Raw genomic sequence first — 15,853 nt, 5'->3', positions numbered from 1 at the left:
GCCCCTTTCTATTTCCTGTCTCCCACTTCCCTCCTGAAATTAGGAGAGGAGGCTGGAGGTGGACCAGGAGCCAGCTGTGGGGATGAGAGCCACACACTAAGGAATCCTGAAAGGGGCCTTGTCATGACCCCTGGACTAGCTACGAGCCCGCTTCTTATTACGACGCACAAGTAAATCTCATTGAAGCCACTTTGGTTGGGTTGCCATTGTATTTAGCTGAACTCCGCCTAGTAAAGGTAGGTGAAGGCAGATGACCGTCCAAGAGCATTTCTGAAGTGGCCTTTCCTTTGGAGATGACGCTGGTGTCCTGACAGCAGACAGAGGGCAAGATTAATGGCGCAGGAGGAGTCTGTTAGTGGGAATGACGTTGTACTTCAGCTCTTGTCTTCTTGAAGGAAAGAATTCAGTCAAGAGACAGAGCATAGGACAGCAAGATGTTTATTAGTAAAAGCGAGTACACGTCAAGATATGGAGCTGGCTGACCCAAGAGAGGGAAGCAGCCTCTCCTTACGTTGTGTGACAATTCTCTGGGTAGAATTGTCTTCCCTTCTCCCTCTCTGTTATTTTTCTCTTTCTCTGCTGAGGTGTCCCATCCTCCCCTCTGGTTCTCAAGGTTGTTTCTCAGAGCATAAGCGTGAACCTGTTAATTTTCCATGATTTATCTGAGAAGCTCATTAAAAGTGGTCCCGAGAAGCAGGATGTATATTTTGATAAGCAGGACGGTTTCTCTCCCTCTCAAGCATTTTTCCTTCTTCTAATGATATGTCTTGTTCTCAATATCTTGCTGGGCAAGCAACGTGGTTGTGCCCCAAGTGAGAGCAGCTGTAAGGAGCCTTGACCCAAGTAGGAGCAGCTGCAAGCGGCCTCCTAACTGGAGCTAGTTCCCTCCTTTTCCTACTTATTTCTACCTACCCTACCAAGCTGAGTGTTGGAGAGGCTGCCGACGCCTGAGATTCCATCACAGGACCCCTGCAAGGCCTCAGGGTTTGATGAAAAGGCTTCAGCCATGGTGGCCCTAATGTGCCTGTGACCTTGGCCTTCTCTGGTCTCTGCTTGGTTTCACTTGTGAAATGAGGCTGCTGGAATAGTGCTTCAGATCTGGGCTTTGGAGTCCAGCAAAGGTTCCAGCTCCATCACTTAGTAGCTGTGCGTCTTCTAGTCACTTCTTTTCAGTTGGCCTCTAGCATCATCATCTGTAAAATCCAGATTGTCTAACAGTACCTATAACTATAGCTCATGCTGAGGTTCTGTGGCATCACACATGTGGGTGCCCAGCAGAATGCCTGGCAGAATCCACCCTGGGTGTTACAGCCCAGTGCCCAGCCTGCATTGAATGTTCTGTGGTGGCAGCCGTCCTTGTGTTTCAAGTTCTCTAGAAGGGCAGACTGGTGACCCATAGTTTCATGCCTCCTCTGCCTCTGGGGCTGGAGCAAAACTCAGGAAAGCCTTTCTTTCTGGAGGCTTTGCACTCTGTGGGTGGGTGACGTAGCCAGGGGCCACCCACTGTCAGATGGCTTTTCCTTCTGCACCACATGCTTCTGTGTTCAGGGTCTTTGGATCACAGGTAGATGGGAGAGAGTAGAAGCCTGAGGACACAGGACAGCCCAGACTAGGCCTAGAAAGGCATGTGGCCTTGGGTAGAAATAAGAAAACGGTGTGGTCCATCCATCCTGAGGCCTTTGTCATAGCCAACATTTCCTGCGTATTGAGGGTAGGCTCATGCTTTTCCTGGGAGTAGGGGGGACTTGCAGAGGTTGTCTCTGCAGGGGGTACTGGAATTAGGGAGCTGGAAAAATACCTCTGGATTTCTTACTGCAGCTGCTTTTAATAGAACTATCTTCTTTTTCTCTGTAAATGCCTTACATTTCTCCTCTCTACACCGGGAATCCTGGAGGAAAAACAAATCTTGGGGGAAAAAATACAGTTGCTGTTGTATTCCAGCCCTGAGAAGGAGGTCAGTGGGGTGCATCCCGTTTGTCCAGGCCTCCCCCCACCCCCTTAATGAAGCACTCCAGGCCAGACCTAGCTGAGCTGACACTTGACAGCGCCTGCAGTTTACCTTGGCTCAGGTCCAGAGAGTTGGGCCCAGCCCTGGGGTGGCCCCCACCTCTCCACCTTGTTACTGGCCCTCCTCTCCAGAGCAAAGAACAGTTTAAATATAAATCAGTCCTTGACACAAACAGAGCCTCAGCGAGTCTCAGAGCCATCACCGGAACTGAGGGCCCAGGTTTTCTTTCGGCGAGTGCAAACAAGCAGAGACTGGCTCTGTAAATCTCCCAACTGCGTCGGGAAGGGCTCCGGGGCTCCCCACTCCTCTAGAAACCCCGGCTCCCCTCCAACCCCCCTGGCTCCTGTTGGCCCCTCCAGCACCCCTCTGTCCTCCTCCTTCTCCTGTACCCCTTCTGACCGACCCCTTCGCCTGTCCCCTTCAGTCTCCCGCCAGCCGGTTTCCGCTCCCCACTCCCCCGCTTCTCCATTACCCCCGGTGACCCCACCCTCTGCAGCCTCCTGCCCGGTCCAGCCGCTGCCTCGCCTCCCCACGGCCCGGCGCTCCCCACTCCCTCCCGGCAGGCCGGACCTTCTACAAACGCGGTCAAGCCCGGCGGGTCCAAACTGCGCTCCAGGAGCCGAGCCACAACCCTGGGCCGGGAACGAGGTGGAGCGCTGCGGGCACCCGCGTCACACCTGTCCTAGGGGGCAGCCGCGGCGGGCGCGGGGGCGGGGGCCCGCAGTGCCTCAGACACCCGAGAAGAGGGAGGGGAAAGGCCGCGTTTCATCATTGGCGGCGGCGGCCACTTATAAAACTTCTGGGCGCGCACTCTCTGGCTCAGTCTCTGCGCAGCGCGCTGCCTCAGGCCACCGCGGCCACGCGCGCCACCCACCGGCCCGGCCGCACCAGCGCGACGACCCTGCTTGCCCGGCCTCCCGCTGCGGACCCTGCCGTCAACACCCGGACGGGCTGGAAGGGACGCCGCCCCGCGCAGCTGCCGTCGCCTCTCCCCGCGCGGGCCTCGCGGCTGCCGGCCACCATGGGGCTCCTGCCCAAGCCGGGCGCGCGCCAGGGCAGCGGCGCCTCCTCTGGCCGAGCCGGCCGCTGGTCCCGCTCCATCTTCAGCAACATTAAGGTGAGCAGACCACCCGGGACTGTCCGAGCGCGAGCCGCGCCGGGCGCACTTTCCACGGGACCCCGGGTGTCGGTGCTGCGAAGCCCAGGAGGCGCTGGAGGCGCGGGGCTCCCTGCTGCGCCCTCGGTGGAGCGCCTCGGGACGCATCCCCCGGGGCTGCCACCGCTGGCGACGGGACGCTTGGGCAGGCGTGAGAGTGCTAGGAGTGTGTGTGCGTGTGGCGCGCGCGCTCACTCGCCCTCGTTAGTGTAAGAAACAGGACAATGAAAGTACCTGCCTATCTGGCCAATTCGATTCCGATAGTCCTGGCACTAGCACAGGGAGTTGTCTTGTTTTTTGATTGAAAAAGAACATCTCGCGGGGCACTTTTTCATTCTCCTGCCGGCAGTTGCTTCGTTATGGCGGTGGGCTTGGAGGTGTGGAATCTGGGGCCCTGGCAGGGAAGGCTGGGGTGCCTCTGAGATGAAGGAGCTCAGACTCAAACTCAGCTGAGCTGGGTGGTGGAAGGGATGTTCTCCTTCTCCAGCCTTTCCTCTTCCCCAAAAGCAGCAACGTAGAGGCTCTGCTACCTCCCTGCCTGCAATGCTCAGAATTCCCCAGAGGCTGGTGACCAATTTTGTGAGTTTGGACCAGCCTTCCTGGTCTGGAAATGGCCTCAAAAAAGCAGTGGGTTCTCATAGTCTGTTCAGTAAGGGCTAGGCAAGTTCTGGGGAGTGGGTGAAGAGAAGACTGGGGCGTAGGCAGCTGTATGGTGAGGACACTCTTCTCCAGGGGGTCAGGAATGCTTTCCCCTCCCTCACATGTCTAGGAGGACCCAGAATGGTTGAATCCACACTCAGGCTTTTTCGTGCATCCAAGCTGGTCACAGCAACTGAGAATGCACCTTCTGAGGGGGCACAGCTGCTGTGGTGAGGGTGTGGGAAGTTGCAGAACCCGTATCAAGGCTCCTTGGGGTCACGGTGGAGATTATTGCGCAGAGAGGTTTTTCCGACAACCATACAATCAGATGGGGCTAGGTAAAGCTTCCTGAGCAGCGAATAAGGTGAACACAGAACACAGAGCAGGAGAATGGGGGTGTCTGTGGGCTGGGTATGTGAAGGCATCTGGAGAGCACAGTGGATCCCACCTATATACTTCCTCATATTGTTAGCAGTGGAACTGGGATCCCCACGCCTGCTTCTGCTCTCTCCCCAGCCTCATGAGTAAAGGCTAAATTGATGGCATGGTTGGATATCATTAAGACAGAAATTTTGAGACAATTTAAGATAATCCTCAAATCTCCTCACCTTTGGCCAGACCTGGAGGAAAACAGTGTGTGGTTTTGGTCCCACCATTTATTTAAAAGAGACTGGGAGAAGTTTCAGCAAAGAATTGTGGAAATTTTGGTGTTTATGAATTAGGAATTGGGAGGGAAGAGTGGGGGGCAAGCCTTTGGTGGTCTGAAAAGAGAGGGTCCCAGGAGGGAGCCAGAGTGGGGGCAACTTCCTCTATTTTCACCAAGAAAGGCAGGAGAGATGGCTCGTCACAGAATAAAATAGGGTAACCCCGAATGAGATTGGTCCACTTAGACCCTTCCCTGGGTCCTTAAATAAATGAGTTTATGGCAGCAGTTTCTTTGAAGATCTGTAAAAATAAGACAATACATCACATGTTGATGATTTAGTTACACGTGCTGAGGCCTGGGCCCAGGCCAATTGGCCTCCTAAAGTCTCATACCAGTTAAGAGTTTTTCTTAACTGTGAAAACCAGATTTTCTTAATCATTGCCTTCGTTGATCCATAGTAATTTTAAAACCAGAGTTGAGAGAGATTTCTACTTGGCTTCACTGATCAGCCTGAAACCAGGTACAAGGTTGGATATCTCAAGGCAAATCTGGGGTCTGGAATTTCCTTAGACGTACTTAAGCCTTTTTTTCTAGGGGGCACTGCTGGCTGTTTGGGGGCTTTGGTATTTGAAGGAAGATTTCCTCCTCCCAACGAGAGGCTGGGTGACTGCCCTGCACCCTCCAGTAGGATAGGGGCTATACATGTCTTGCGACCTGTGTGACATGAGGAGAAACAGGGGACATCCAACCTGAAGACCCATCATTTTTCTAGGTTCCTCGTTGCTGGGACAGACTAACCAATTGACTTTATGACGCTCTTGCAAAACCCCACGTACCATATGGCTTAGGGAAAAGGGGTGAAGCCAGGGGACAAAAATCCAAGTCCCATTCTAGCCTCTTACTAACTAGGTGACACAGGGAAGCGTGTCTCATCTTTCCTGGGCCTCAGAGTCCTTACAGGAAAGACCGGGGTAATATGAACAATTCCCACTTCCTCGGACTCCTTAAAGATTATGTGGGACGAGGCGTGGGAAGAGGCCTTGTGAAGCTGGCCTCTCTGGGATTGGCATCGATGTGGGGCTAGTTCTTGCCTCAACGAACAGTACAGCACATTCAAACATCATTTAGGATCGAGTGTTCCACCAACTACAGTTAATAGTTAAGATAAAATACAGTTAGTAATAATAACATCCGAAATAATAGTAACAATAGTAGCTAAGAGTAATGGAGCTGTCTGAATGTACCGAGAACTACAACTATTTTACCCATATTGAAGCCTCATTACAACCCTATCAAGTGGATACTATTACTGTCCGCATTAAGGATGAGGAAAACGAGGCCTAGTGATGCTGGTCTCTTGTGTGTAGAGACGTAGCCAGAAAGGGGTGGGTGGGAGGAGTACAGAGGGACTGGGTACATGAGACTCCAGAGCTGGAGACCCTCAGGGCTGTGCAACCCGGCCCTCACCATCACACAGTGCTACTCTACTGTGGGTTAGCACGTGGGGATACCACGGGTGTGCCTGTTCCCAGTGCTCAGGGCTTCCTCCGGGCCCTGGTGACACACACATCCCAGCCATGACCAGGGGGCGCTGCAGTGGCTAAAGCATGGCTGCTCCCAGTTACTAACAGGCTCATGCCCTTTCATTCTGCTTAACTGTTATCTAAAAAACCTGGGACTCTCACTCTCGGGGTGAGTTTTTTTTACCTCCTCTTGCAGCAGTAAATACGTATAATCCTAATTAATCTAGAGACAGTCTCCATTGCCTCTGGCTTACAGGATTCTTAAGGGGTAGAGGACCGGCTCACCAATCATTGTCAGAGAGAGCAGGTCAGCATCCAGAACTCTAAAACTCTAAATTAAAAACAGGTTCTTTCACTGATTATGGGTGAGGGGGGGGGGAGGTAAGGGGGAGCCTTTGTGGTTAACTTATCCTGGAAGTCTCACAGGATCTGTTTCTCCTTAAAATGAGACTTTGGGGGCCAGACTGGGGTTATTTTATAAAAGGAATGATCCATTGGTTACTGCTGCCCAAATTTCAGGTACTTACACACCCAGGGCCCTGGTGCAGTGGAACAATGTATATCCAGTCAGTGGGGAAAGTCCTGTGGGGGTGGAGAGCTAGGGAAGAGCAGTAGGAGGGAAGGAATAGACAAATCTCACAGCTTGGCCTGAGTTGCCCCAGTGACCTCTGACATGGGAGAGAGGCCCCAAAATGAGGGAGAGGTACTTGTCCTGCCCTGTGATCACAACTTCCAGAGGCCCTTGAGTCCCAACCACAAGGAGGCATCTTGGGTTTAACCTCTCATTTTCCAGAGGAAAGGGCTTCATCTCAGGAACACGATCTCAATACAATCCCTGGGGCCAAAGAATCCCCATGGGTTATGACATGCTCACTCTTCCTCAGAGGTGGTGTTTCTGTGACACTGAGGACAGTATTTCTGTTTTCCTGGTGTCTGTTCCTACCTTGTGACACTTGAGGCTGTTGGCAGGGAGAACAATGGGAACCGCTGGGGTAGGGTGGGGAGTCACAAGTCACTCAGATCTTTTCCTCCTGTGATGATGCTCAGAGCCTGTCTTAGCTTTCCTTCTTCTCTCCTGATGATGACTTTGTGACCTGTGCTGCCATAGAACAAATGGAAGAGCAGTTTATGTCGAACAATATCGATAGCTCGTTTCTTCTCTTTTTGATCGTTCTCTTTTATCTATGACAGTGACTACTTTTCTTTCCGTTCTGGGAGACCTAGCTGTTGGGATGGCTTCCCCTCACCTTCTTCTGCTCTGTTTGTGAAACAGGTCATGGTCCAAGCAGAAGAATGTGGGTGGCTCCCCACGTCCAGGCCTTGCCTCTCCTTGTCACTCTTTCACCCTTGCTTGGTTTTATCCTGTCCTGTGTTTTTCACCACCTCCAGCCCTTACTTCACCCCCCTTTCTGCCTGTGGAGGCACTGGCCCGCAGAGAGCCTCAGGAACATGCCAAAGCCAGAGAGATGGTAATGGTGGAGCCGAGAAGCCAAGGGTACGCCCAGACACATGGGCCCGTCAGACGACCTGTGTGGGGCTGGGCCAGTTTGGCCCTCATTCTATGTCGTAAGTTCTCAGACATGTACTTGGGCATTGCACTCTCAGTTTCTGTTGAGGAAGAATGTAAAGAAATAGCTGTGTGAATTTACACCGCCTGTACCCCACAGGACAAGCGCAGGTGGGTTGCCACTACAATACTTAGTCCCCTTAGGAGGGAACATGGCAGAAAGCTGAGTTCCTAGTACCAGACAAAGCTTGATTTACTTTGAGTTTTTTTTTAAAAAAACTTCTTGTGTTGGAACAATTATAGATTCATAGGAAAAAAATGGTACTGAGAGGTCCCGTGGAGCCTTTACCCAGTTTCTCCCGATGGTTCCATCTTACATAACTACAGTATAGTACCAAAAGCAGGAAATAGGCATTCCTATAATGTGGTGTGTATTTCCATGCTGTTTTATCACACGTAGAGATTCATGGAACCACCACCCACTGCTTCAAGACACAGAACTATTGCATCACCACGATGATCTCCGTCGTGCTACTCCTGTATAGTCAGACCCATTCCTTTCTGGCTATCGCCCCTAACCTTCCACAACCACTATTCTGTTCTCTATCGCTATCATTGTGTCATTTTGTGAATGTTATAGACATGGAATTATGCAATGTGTGCCTTTTGAGATTGGCTTTTTTTCATTCAGCGTAATGCCCTTGAGATCCATCCAGGTTGTTGCATGCATCAATAGTTTGTTCCTCTTTATTGCTGAGTAGTATTCCATGGCATTGATGTACCACACTTTGTCTAACCAATCACCTATTTGAAGGACCTTTGCGTTGCTTCCAGTTTGAGGCTATTACAAATAAAGTTGCTGTGAACAGCCATGTACAGGTTTTCACGTGGACATAAATTTTTATTTCTCTGGAGTTAATGTCCTAGAGCACATTTGCTGGGCCTTGTGGTAGCTGCACGTTGATTTTTTAAAGAAACTGCCAAATTATTTCCAGAGTATACCATGATTTCATACCATTTTATATTTTCACCAGCACTATATGAGAGATGACGTTTCTCTGCATTCTTGCCAGCATTTGGTGTTGTGACAACTTTTTATTTTAGCGATTCTAATAGGTATGACATCTCATCATGGTCTGAATTTGCATCCCCCTAATGACAAGTGATGCTGAATATCTTTTCATGTGTTTGCTTGCCATGTGTCTATCCTCTTCAATAAAATGTCTACTTATAATATGTTGTCCATTTTCTAATTGGATTTTTTTACTGTTGTTTTGAGAGTTCTTTGTAAGATACAAGTCCTTTGTTAGGCATGTGTTTTGCAAATGTTTTCTCCCAGTCAGTACCTTTTCATGCTCTTAACCGTGTCTTTCACATTTTGGATTCTGATGAAGTCTAATTTATTAATCTTTTTATTTTTTGGATCCCGCTTTTGGTGTGAGGTCTAAGAACTCTTCAACGAACCCGGTCCCTGAAGGTTTTCACCTAACAGTTTTATAATTTTGCATTTACGAGTAAATCTGTGATCTACTTTGAGTTAATTTTTGTAGGGGTGTGAGGTTTAGGTCAAGGTTATTTTTATTTTTATTTTTTTTGCCTGTGGTTATCCAATTGCTCCTGTACCGTTTGTTGAAAAGATTATCCTTTCTTTATTGAGTTGTCTTTGCAACTTTGTTGAAAATCAGTTGGCAGTTATTTGTTTGAGTCTATTCTGGGTTTTCTATTCTGCTTCACTGATATTTGTGTGCATCTCTCTGCCAATACCACACTGCCTGTAGTCACATAGCAAGTCTTGAAATCAGGTAAAAGCTTGATTTTTGTTCTGCCATGGTATGTGTTTATCTTATAGATGCCCAATTTTATAACCCATTTAGTTTCCCTCCTACTTTACTTTTTAGGAAGATTTAGGGACAGATTTAAAGCTCACTTTTAGTAACCGGATGGGATTTCACGCATATATGTGCTCCAGCTTTTCTTTTGGACTTCACTGAATGCTTATCTTTTCCCTTAAACTTGAGTTTTAAGTCTGTGTTCCTAAACTCTTTCTCTTCTATGTGACAGCCCTGCAAGGGGGGTATTAGCACCTCCATTTCACACGTAAGGAAACCGAGGCTCATCCAAGACCACACGTCCATTAAATGGCGAAGCAGGAATTCCCGCCCAGGGTCATCTCATTCCTCATATCCCTTCTTTCCATGGCCTCCAAATGCCTCTCAGTTCTGGAATCTCTTATCCGTGAACTTTTGGGCCTGAGCTCAATGATCTCTGAGGTTCGTTCAAATTCTCAGATTCTCATCTCATGCTGTTACATTGCTGATTGAGATGAGACTAGGAGCAGGGCCAGTTGGGTCTGACTGTAGCTGGGAGACCTGTTATGAAACCTGGTGAAAGCAGAGGGTGCGGGCTGGCTGGGTTGTCTTTGATCAATCCCCGGGTGTCTCTCTCGGTTTAGAGGACCTTGATTCCTTTGGTGTGTCTTACTTTTTGGGGTGGATTAAATTTGATCAGGGGTGGGGAATGAAACCAGGGCAGGGCATCTCAGACTCCACTGCGGCATTGAAGGATGGGATGATACTATTCGCTGAGCAGCCCTCTTTCCAAGCTGCCTTCCTGGCATCTTTGAACAGAAATTCTAAGGAGACCCGGGGGGAAATGCTGGAGGCTCTGGCACAGCTGGGGGCACCAGCCCAGAGCAGTAAGCCCAGGGCTTGTGGCCTTTGGGACACTCAGTCTGCTCAGCATTGGCACCGAGCTTCACAGAGCTGCCCCGCTGCCTCAAGAGATGTCAGCAAACGAACCCTTTCTCAGAGATGAAGTGTATACCTGTAGGAACCTGGGAGTCCTGATGACACGTCTCATTTTGTTTATCTAAACATCAGTAATACCTGTTTATGTTCTGAACAGTGTTCCTTCCAACACCCTTGGGAGGTGCTGGCCGACAGCATAGCAGGCCTCAGTTCAAAGGCAGATGTCATCAGGGAGGGCTACGGTAAGCTAATGTTTGTCAGACTGTCCCACCACGATGCTCTGAATTCTAGAAGGGAGTGACTAGGTTTCCACATGGGGGTAGGATAAGGGGATAAAGGAAGGTGTCTGCAGTGCTGGCTTGCCTAACCAGGACTATTACGTTTCTGTGACCTTTTATGTTTTATCTGAAAATCAAGTGACGTTTATACTTCTTCCACAATCTCTTTATGCTTCCAAGTAGTTTGTTGTCTTTTCCCTCAAACCTTGGAGTCACACCAGTACTCCAGGAGGCAATGCATGGGTAGCTCGTGTCTCCCAGATGTGACTCCCAGGTGGAGCTTACTGAGTTTGGGAAACACAACCCAGGCAGATCTCAAGTCAGAACTAGTTCCTCCGGTTAGTTCACCCAGCCAGCTTGTTGGGTGGAGAGGGAACGGTACCTAGAAAGTTTAAGTGGGACAGGTGTGGGGTGTGGAGGCCAGACAACTCCTAGGCTGAACCCTGTGGGACACCCCAGGAGAGGAGCCGGCTAGGGAACATAGTAAGGCCCCTGTGGGCCTGGGGAAAAGGCACAGGGGCAGAAGAGAGGGGTAGGGAGGACAGCAGGCTTCTAGAGTCACACTTGTCCTGCCCAGTTGGCTGCCAGAGAGATGGCAGGAAATTGACTACTTTCTCAGTCTGTTTGACAAGTAATTCCTGCCTGGTGCCTCCGGCCCTTTGAAACCTTCCTGCTTTGCCTCTGATTCACAGTGCACTTGACAGAAGTGTCTGAGAGCTGAGCGTTGGTACCAGAGCGTCACACGTGCAGTAGCCTTTACTCAGTGTCTCCCGTGTGAGGCTCTTTACCTAAGGTGTCACTGTTGGCACCTGGCTCCTTGAGAGGCCCCCAAACTTCCACGAAACAATTGCCTGAAAGTTTCCTGCTTCCCAGTGTGACAACTGCTTTGATTGTCCCAGGACTGAGGAGTTCCTGGGACACAGGACTTTCGGTTTAAGAATGGAAAGTTCTGGGCAGATTGGGACAAGTTGGTCACCCTGCTGCCTCCTTTGCTGGGGCATTTTACAAGAATGGACTTCCACCCACTGACGGTGGGGCAGGGGAGGCACTGATGGAGGGTCAGGATGGTGCCCAGGCAGAGGAACAAACCTCCAGGGTCCGTGGCAGGAGGAAACGGAAGCCTCCTGAGAGAAGATGAGGGAGAGCTAGGAGGCCTGGAGCTGGGCTAAGGCCCATTTCTCCCCCTTGTTTGTGCGGGATATTCTTCCCCCAGGCCTGCCTGCATTGCTCGTCGTGATTTTTGTGGCATTTGAAACTTTTTGTTGTATATGATCTATACAAATGATGACAAAACTGAGCTATAGAAAAATGGTGCTTCCGGGCTTATAGAATTATTGTATTTCAGAATGGAAAGTGATGAGAAAGCTCATCTGCTCAAAAAGACAAGAATCCTCTTTGTGATGATGTCTTTGCCTCTGCTTGCACAGCCCCCGTGATGGAGAACTCACTACATGTCAAAGCAAGCCCAGCACCTTTTTTTCTTAGCACCACAGGCTTTTAGCAAGTCTCTCCTATGCTGAGCTGAAATCTACCCCTCCCCTTCCATGGATATTCCCGAGTAAAGCTAGCAGAACCCCCTCTTCTGGTCACTCTCCTCACTATTTCTAGTAGAAAGCAGTCTCCTCAATCTCACAGGTCCCTCTAACTAAGGAGCTGCTTGGCAGGGTGGAAATAGAAAGCCAGGCATCTGAGCCAACCTCCTCTAAAAGCCGAACCAGGCTCTGAAGGGAGGTATTGCTGAGAGGCACGTGTGGCTGCAGCCTCCTGTAGTCCCAGATCACAAAGGTTTCCTTGCTGGTTCTGGTCGCTGCAAGGAGCTTGGTCATCACTCACAAGGAGGCCTCAGGCTTTGTGGAGGCTGGCAAGCCCAGGGTTTCCTGGAACCAGCAGAGGCCTTCCCATGATGGGGATCCCCACCCACCAGGCCCTGCAAATTTGTGATGCCCTCATGGACTTCAAGGCTCGCTCCCATCCATCTCTCACACTCTTCCTTCTCAGCCCCATCTTCCTCTGTTCTCACCGCTCTCAGCTCTCACTTTGCCCCGACAGGAGCTTTCATGGAGTGTCCATGCCACGTCTGGAAGAGCCCTGGACAGGTCCTTGAGTTCAACCTCCAGCCTCTAGCTGGATGACATCTCACTGAGGGAAGTAGACGAGGGGCTGACTGGGGATCACATTCCCTGCCTTGATCATCAGAAGGCCCAGCAGAAACCCTGACAGAGGGCATCTGGCCACATGCTAGTGGGCACATACCCGTAGATCCAGCCTGTACCCCAGAACTGCACCCCACACATCCCATCCAACCCAGACTGCCAGAGACAAATCAGTGTAGAACCAGCCTTGTCTATTGGGCCACCTCCACCCCTGGAACTTGTCATGGACTTGGAAGGTGAGTCTACAGGGCCTTCTGGTTGTCCATTTCATTAGCCAATAGCCCTTGCTGTCAGAAAGCTGTCCTCCTGGGTTCGCTGCAGCTCAAGCTTCCTTCTTCTTCATACTCAGTGTCCCAGGAAATCACGGGCCAACTGACTCAACATGGAAATTTAACATATAGACATGTAAAATTAACCGGGAGTGGGGACAGGCATTCATCAAGCCTGTGCAAATTGCCTTACAGTCACAAATATTCAGAATTCCTACCCTCAGCACCAACACATAAGCAGCAATTAAGGTTTTTTGAGCTATCATCTCAAAGATGGATGAATTTTATTAGGACACACATCTATATGGTAAAATATATGGGGACATATGGATATTTAGTTGTGAACGCATATGCATGGCGGGGTATTCATTACGTGCCAGATTTAATGAAATAAAAAGTAGACAAGGTCAGATCCTTTCAGAAACGCTCTCTGAATAAACCCTGTCTCCCGTGCTGCAAGGTGCGTACTGTCCACATTTTATAGTGGAGGAAATTAGGAGGCAGCTCATGATAATTGCCACATTGCACAATGACACAGCTGGGATTTGGGGACTCTGTCTTAAGACTCCTCTATGGCTGCTCCCTGCATTCCACCACAACCCCAAACAGCTGAGACAGTAGTAGCTGAACTGCGACTTCGGTTCTTCATACCAACAGTCACAGGCAGGGCTGCCTATTTCTATCTATTGTTTTATTTTCTCAAGTGAAATTTGACCATGGTGGCCCTGAAAGTCTTTGATCCTCAGTTTTCCTCTCTTGTTGCATGTTCCCTCACCTGTGTGGTCATACGTCTTGACCCATAAGCCAGCTATACAGCACACAAGCATTTAGACCAGGTACCTGGCATGGGGTGAGGGTGGCAATCAAGTGGCTTCGGAACACTTCCTGAAAGAATAAATGGAAACCCAGTGAGATGAACGATGTTTTATCCTGTAACTCATCTGCTCAGAAACTTATAATGAGGAAACGACTTGTATATCTAACAAGTGGAAAGGCAATAAATAAATGATGGGACATCCATCAATGGAATATTTACAAATCATCTTTTAAAGTTTTGCTGAGAATATTCTCAATGGGGGAAGGGTTCATTCTCTCATGTTAAATAGAGGCGACAGGACGGACAACCGTATGTAGAGATGATCCAATTTTTTAAGTCACAAGAAGACTTGAAGAGGGTGTATCTAAACAGAGATAGTTCTCTGTGTTGGAAGCCTATAAATGGTTTTGTTTTTCTTCTTTGTGACATTCGATGCTTTCCATTTTTCTACCGTAAACATGTCCTATAGACCTGTCAATTAGAAAGCCCTAATGTCTGTGACAACTCTCACACCCTCTTTGCTGGATGCAACAAGGTGTCTCATTGTGGTATATGAAAGGCAATGTAAAGTGGGATGTGGCAGGTCCCTGAGGAAGGACCAAGGATGCGGCCAGGAAAGTAGCCAGGGGCATGGGGTTGTCTGGAAGGACCGTTCCTGCAGTGCCCATCACTCTTCCCACTGAGTTTTTATATTTAGTATCACCTTTGAGTCTTACGGCTCCCTAGTGACGGAGGGAAAGTCAGATAGCAACACTTCCCTCTTAAAGAGAGGCAACACTCTTTTCTGCAAAGAATGAGAGGCGTTTGTGTCCAGGAAGCCCTCCCTGAGCAGGTGCCCATTCCCAGGGGCTGGCTCAGAGCTTGGGAATCCAGCCCTGAGGGTTGGCCAAACATCTTAGGGAAGTGAGTGTATCTGATCGGCTCCATGGCACGTAGGAAGAGGGGGCCTGCTGGGATGGTGGGGAGGTGGTGAAAACAGAGCCTGGGACAGGACCTGCTAAGTGCCGCCTGGGGTCTGTTCCGGAGCCTAGACGTTTGCACCGGGGAAGATTGGGGACGTCCCTGAGTGTGCTTTCACCCAGTCATTTCGTGAGCCTTGATTGACCACCCACTATTTGCAAGGCGGCACTCTCTTAGTGTTGTAAACACCAGGGGTTTCAGAACACTGAGGCCAGGAATGGTGTCAGAATGTATGCATGAGACTCAGTCATTCATTCATGTAGCACGTAATTATTGATCACCTACTATCAACCACTAGAGATATAATAATGAACAAAACAGAGTGGGCTATGCCCTGTTGAGACATTCAAACAGTGAGCAGATGCACAAATACATGCAAAGTTACACAATGTGTCAAACAGGAGGGAAAAGAACTGGGTTTAATGAGGGAGAAAAGAGTAGAGACAGAAGTGGATTCTGCTTAATATAATACGTATGGGTCCGTGGACTTGGAATTCTAACAAGTCACCTTCATGCATCTGATATATAACCTCTGCATGGGGAACGCAACCGTGAATCAGACAAGGTTCAGATCTCCAAAGGCTCTGGTTAGTTGGGATAAAATGGATTATAAAAAACTGTAGTGAATTATGGTTTCCATCAACATGACAGGTTCACATAACATGGGACCCTCCTACAAATACCCAGGAATGCTGCGTTAAATAGAACACCACCAAATATTTAAATACTCGTACATAGCTGAGCTTGCAATAAAAAAAAGGTGAAATATTTAGGTGCAAGAAATGAAGAGTGAGTTGAACACCAAAACAATGAGTATACCAGCTGACCCTGCAGGGGTAAAAGGGGGAAAACATGTGAGGTTTGACAGGGCCAGTAAAGAAACTCCTAATGGCGACTGGGTGTTAGTAATCACACAGGTACCAAAGATGACATGGGGAGTTAGCACTCAGGCTCATGCATAAAGCAGGATCCCTTGGTGAAAAGGGAACTAATAAAACTCTACCCACCATCCTAGGGACAGCAAAGAGGCTTATTGTTCACACTCTGGGTGAAATAATTCCTCTAAGCAATCAAAACCCCAAGTCTGTGCCATGTGGAATTGGAAACAGAATTTGTACTATCTATGTGGTGTGGGAATCTCTAAGCAAAT

At 49.3% G+C, this 15,853-nt stretch overlaps 1 protein-coding gene across 1 annotated transcript in view; it reads left to right on the top strand.

Moving 5' to 3' along the window:
- Positions 1–3,029: 3,029 nt before the first annotated feature.
- Positions 3,030–15,853, top strand: part of SLCO2A1 (solute carrier organic anion transporter family member 2A1) — an 83,118-nt gene continuing 70,294 nt past the window's right edge. Inside the window, exon 1 of the mRNA XM_033132072.1 lies at positions 3,030–3,125. Within this exon, the coding sequence (XP_032987963.1) occupies positions 3,030–3,125 (96 nt within the window). The remainder of the gene's footprint in view (positions 3,126–15,853) is intronic.

This window comes from Rhinolophus ferrumequinum, chromosome 17, assembly GCF_004115265.2.
Source record: "Rhinolophus ferrumequinum isolate MPI-CBG mRhiFer1 chromosome 17, mRhiFer1_v1.p, whole genome shotgun sequence".
Classification (NCBI taxonomy): domain Eukaryota; kingdom Metazoa; phylum Chordata; class Mammalia; order Chiroptera; family Rhinolophidae; genus Rhinolophus; species Rhinolophus ferrumequinum.
The sequence above is the reverse complement of the archived record's forward strand: the minus strand, read 5'-3'. Positions and strand labels throughout refer to the sequence as shown.